The 5,296-nt window shown below is 41.7% G+C and overlaps 1 protein-coding gene across 1 annotated transcript; it reads right to left on the reverse strand.

Annotated features, from left to right (window-relative positions):
• Window positions 1-2,228: 2,228 nt before the first annotated feature.
• LOC148034470 (uncharacterized) lies at window positions 2,229-4,660 on the reverse strand. Its single transcript, XM_087680528.1, has one exon. The coding sequence runs from the start codon at window positions 4,023-4,025 to the stop codon at window positions 2,592-2,594; it is 1,434 nt and encodes a 477-aa protein (XP_087536654.1). The 5' UTR covers window positions 4,026-4,660; the 3' UTR covers window positions 2,229-2,591.
• Between the last annotated feature and the right edge of the window lie 636 nt (window positions 4,661-5,296).

Consider the following 5,296-nt stretch of genomic DNA (forward strand, 5'->3'; position numbering starts at 1 on the left):
TGAATTCATCTTCAAAGGTTCGATGTTGGGCTGAGAATGTAGTTCACACCTGTAGGTGGACATTGAGGGGGGGTGTTAGATATGCTCAATGCCCCACCCTCATAAGCTTCCACCAATGATCCATGGTGCTCTAAGTTGTAAGGCCCCCATTATGAGGAGAAGCCATGTGTGAGTATGGACATTGGGTGGATCTTGACTTGTATGTCAAATGAGGTCTATGTGACTGGATGGCAAAAAGGTGACCTTTGTGGATCTAGCCATTGGGTTAAAGCAAAATTTTAAAAATTAAACCAACATCTATTCTTCTCATATTTGTTATGTGTTCTCTACTCCTTGCTCAAATTCTATCTACTATGTCGGGTAATTTTTACAGATACTAGTGCTATTATAAGTGGAGATAGAGGCAGTGGTGGTGTTTGCAAATAAGGGTGGAAGAAGTAAACTATGCGGAACAAATTTGGGGGGTCATAAAAAAAAGCTTGCTCTAAAACTCACTCAAAAAACTCACGTCTTGCCCTCCCTTGAGAAAAAAAACAAACATATCACATGTATATGGACTATGGAGAACTCAATAAAATCAAAATAAAAAATAGATACCCCATTCCATGTGGTGATGACTTATAAACAAATTAAAAGGAACCAATATATTCTTTAAAATATATTTAAAGTCTAGATATCATTAAATTAGAATGGATTTATTTTTTTTGAATGCAACTTGGTCAATATGTGTATGTTGTGATGCCTTTTGATTTAAGTAATACACCTTCAACTTTTCCTAAGTTTACCTACACTCATGACCATTATATCCAATGATGCACCTACAATTGACTCATTAACTAATAACCATATGAAAAGATTCAAGAATCATACTTACGGTATATTGCTCATTAGCTAATAACCATATGAAAATATTCTATGATCATCTAATCTCCCAACTTCAACTTGGCTATCATATTTTTAAAACTTTTTGGGGCATACTGGTGCAAAGTAAATTGTCTCATGACTATGATGTCAAGCATCAGGAAGCTAAAAAAACTTAACATCGTAAACAATCTCAAAGCCTCTATCCTCATGCAATTTCGAGGATTCAAGTGGCTCCACATGATAATCCCACAAGATGCCGCCCTTCTTTGCACTCCAAGGCTCGAGGATAAAGGAGATATGTATAATATCTTTCCAAGTGCCATTGCAATACTCCCAAATTTTGCTTCACAAGATTGCATGCAAGTTAGGAAAGGACACCCATGTTGGGCATTCTTAGAGAAAAACTTCTTCAGGTGAGAATATCACAAATCATTGGATACAATAAACTAGGTCACCTTAAAAGCCAGCATAGCTTGTAAGCACCCAATCCCTCTCGTACTAAGAGCTAAGCAAAACTTCGTAAAAACCCTTGTCAACAAACTTGTAATATACTAGAGAATAATGAGTATTGAAACATTTATTGAACTCTTTTTTGTAGACACTCTTCCCATGAGGTTAAAAAACAACCCCTCCTATCACAAAGTCCTAACACTTAGAGCAAAAAGATTCAATTAGAAGAGGGGCATTGGCCTTGGGAAATGTCTTTATAGTAGCAACAAGCAAAGACTATTTCTTTGCAAGATTAGCCTTTTCCATGTTTGTAAGCCAAGCTTGGGCCACCAATTTTATGTCATCCAACTTTCCCTTCGCATGGCAGGCATCTGTCTCTAGCTCCATTGCATGTTCTTCAACTATGCTTTGGTGTGAACACCATCCTCCTACTACTATACCTCACCACCTCTCTTTTCCTACACATATGCATGGCTAAATGAGCAGATGCTCTTGTGTTAAGTTTCCTATCTCACAACTTGGATATTCACCTCCTCTATGCCTTGCCTAATTATATGTTTAGAATATATTTCTTGTACAAAAGAAGTAAACTTATTATGTTCAATAGATGATAGAATAAACACACACATGAGCTTTTGCAAATTTAACATAAATAATTCACCCGAAATATATAGAATCATAATGTATACATGTAATTTGTAAAATATTGATAAATCATCCTTGAAATTGCAAAAATAGGAAAAGTTCACACACACACACACACACACACTCTCTCTCTCATTTGATTGCTTGATGAGTGGAAATTGCTCAATAGTATTATTGGCTAATTAACAGGCTCAGAGAAAGCAAACCAAATCAAATCATAAATACAACTCATTAATGTTATTTTAACATCATTATAATCTAGAATGGAGACAATGAACATTTTTATAAAGAAAATAAGGTGAAATACGAGTTGTTAGCTTTGTAGTTGGGAAGGCCTCCTCATCACTATAGTCCTTCTTTGAAGAGCAAGATTGACGAGGATACCACAAAAAGATATAAAATTGATGCCTCAATTGAAGAACAATTGTGCCAATCTTTAGGAGCAAAGATAGAGAAACAAAGAAGGGCTTCAACATACTTGACCACAAGATGGGGTGGTGCCTTCCCCAATGGGTGCTTAAGGGTAAAGAGGTTTGTATTGAACCCCAACCAAGAATAACTCAGATCCCACAAAGGAAAATACCTACAATCAAAACCCCATCTTAAACTAATAAGATGGGATTAAGCTAATGCTACCTCTTCCTCCCACCTGCCAAAACCTCATTGAATTCAGAGAAAACACCATAGAACCTGAGCTTCAATGATCTAACGACAGACCTTAGCAGTGTCTTGTCATCTTTGAGGTACTCATGGTAGATGAAGAGGCAATACCTCTGCCTTCTCTCCACCTCGTCTTTGGAAAGCCTTCTCACTGCAGGAAGAATCCTGTGTACCTCAGAGGTGGGGAACTGCAGCAGGCATTGATGCCATTTGATGAGGGTCTCGAAGGGTTTCACATAGTTATCACATATCAATATAGGGATAGCCCCCGAGCTCAAAGTCTCTATGAGCCTGTAAGAGGAAGGGGACCTCCCTGCAGGTGTCAAGCCAAATGTAGTGTTCATCAGGTCATGGAATGCGTACTTGTTGTACTCTGCATCATCCTCATCACATCCAACCCCATACTGTGGATGGGTTTCCCTGATCTTGTTGTTGGTCACTTGATTGCAGGAAACAGAGATGATCACGTCCTGGCCATTGTGCATCTTTTTGAGATTGGGGTCACTCCTGAAGCTGCCTTCTGTTTGGCCCAGATACCTCAACCCTTTGAAGGTGAGGAAGTACCTCCTCTCAAAGGGCTTCAAGCTCTGCAGCTGGGGGAAATGGGTCTTGCCTGGCAAGGGCATGGAGATGTCAAACCCCGGCCGGCAGGTTGTCTCGTGCAGCACCGAGCTCAGCACCGACGCATTGCCGACTGTCTCCGCCTGCGGGCCTGTGAGGGACCACTTGTCTGCAAAGGTTGAAATCACATGATTGAGCCCACCATTCCAGTACGGCAGGTCCCGGGGATGGGGCCGCTGTACCCCATCCCAATGGGATGGCAATGCCACCAAGAATAGGCATGCCTCATTGGGGTTGGTTGTGTGCCATTGGGAAGTCTTAAGCTCCTGCAGATAGTAGCTTGGGCTGAAAGGGGGGTCATACACATAAATGAGGAGCTCCTGCATGCCTGCGCAGCGCGAGAAGTTGAAGCAGCTATCCATGGTGCAGAGGGGGAAGGTGCTGGGGTAATGCCAGAACTTGTCCGCGTGCCATTGCTGGGGCACGGGGTTGCCCTCCTTGACGATGACTTGCTGCACCACAACGGGAGGGGATGGTGGGGATGCTGCAGCCGAGGAATTGGTGCTGCCTGAGCAGTTGCAAGGAGACTCGGCCTGAGCTGCAATGGAGGTGTTGACTTGATATGCAGGGATGGAGGCATTGACTTTATATGCAGGGAGGTTGAAGGGGACATTGCCCATGATGTTGCAGAAGCTTGAGTTGTACATGTAGTTGCTCAAAGTGTGGTGGATGACAGAGTAGTTCAGCATCTGCATAACCTCTGTGTAGCTGAGAATCAGAAGGGCACCCACTAAACAGAGGATCCCCAAGATCTTGTATAAGCAGCCAAGGCTCTTGGCACCCATGGCTGCTATAAAGATGGAGTCAAATTACAGTATTTTGTATATGTAAGAAAAGGAATGGCAAGGACTTTGCCTAGATATGTATCTGCCTATGCTGTTGTGATGATTGGAAAGATCAATACAGCTGTTTGTGCTGCCCAAATGGTGCATTTGGTGACAGCCCTTGTTAATCTACAACAAGCCTTTGCCAGTCCTTATACAACGTGATGACTGTTGGCATCACATTGTTAATCTAGAACAAGCCTTTCCCAGTCTTATACAATTGAAGTCATCTTATTTGCAGAACCTGAGCAGAAAAAAAGTCTCCTTCAGTCACAAATTGAGGTTATCCGATGTGCCTTCTATGCAAAACCTTGACCATATCATCCTATGTGCCTTCAATTTGATTTTACAGGGAAGGCCTGCGTCCATGATGATTGCGACAATGCGGGCAAAAGAGTCACGGTCTGTACAAATTCAGATACAGGACTGCGTTGTGAGGTACATAAGATGAATGCGATAATTTTTGTTTGGGGGTGTTGGAGAGAGAGAGAGAGAGATGGACATGCAGCTTGGCACAAGAATCATGTGGGTTGCTCCCAAAGACATGTGGATATGGTCATTTGCTGCTCCAATTTTGATGAGAGAGAGAGTGTGTGTGTGTGTGTTGCAGGCTTTGATCAAAGCCGTGCAGCGAAGTGCTTTGGACGTGCCCAATTGGACTCTATTCTTTCACGTCCCACCCCCTTCGCTTTGGAAGGTTTTAGACACAATTTCTTCTACACGATAAATGATGGCGTCCGTGAGGGAAGGTGTCCCATGACCTTGCATTATGTTTTACTTCTTTTGCAATGTTCCATCATCTTGTTTAGTTTCAATTAGCTAAAAAGTGGTCTTAATTGTTTAAATTAAAATAATAAATGTGCAGAAAAGAGGTCTTCTTCCACTACTCTAATAGCCAAGTAGTCACCTTACCACATGAAGCCATCCGAAATTTCCGAAGGGCCATGAAGAAGACTTTGATGGAGGCAGAAGGCCTAAATTGCCTTATGGCTACCACACTTACCCTTGGAAAAGCAAAAACTAGAACTATGTAAATCAAGTCATCATACATGTTGCCTTGTGTTACCAATATAAACCTTAGGTTGTAGATGGGCTTCACAAATTCCACTAGTCTATGGATGAATATTTTTGTAAGTCAATGTTGGTTGAAATTGGCAACCTGGCTTTGATGCACCACATGCAATCACATGTCTTGAGTTTTCAAACACTAATGAAGCTGCTTTGGAAAGGCT

Source organism: Lygodium microphyllum, chromosome 6 (genome assembly GCF_053477565.2).
Source record: "Lygodium microphyllum isolate KBCC chromosome 6, Lygodium_microphyllum_v1.1.10, whole genome shotgun sequence".
NCBI classification, from domain to species: Eukaryota; Viridiplantae; Streptophyta; class Polypodiopsida; order Schizaeales; family Lygodiaceae; genus Lygodium; species Lygodium microphyllum.

Bases quoted from the DNA above. Each gene is read 5' to 3' on its own strand.
- LOC148034470 (XM_087680528.1), bottom strand. From the start codon at position 4,025: ATGGGTGCCAAGAGCCTTGGCTGCTTATACAAGATCTTGGGGATCCTC.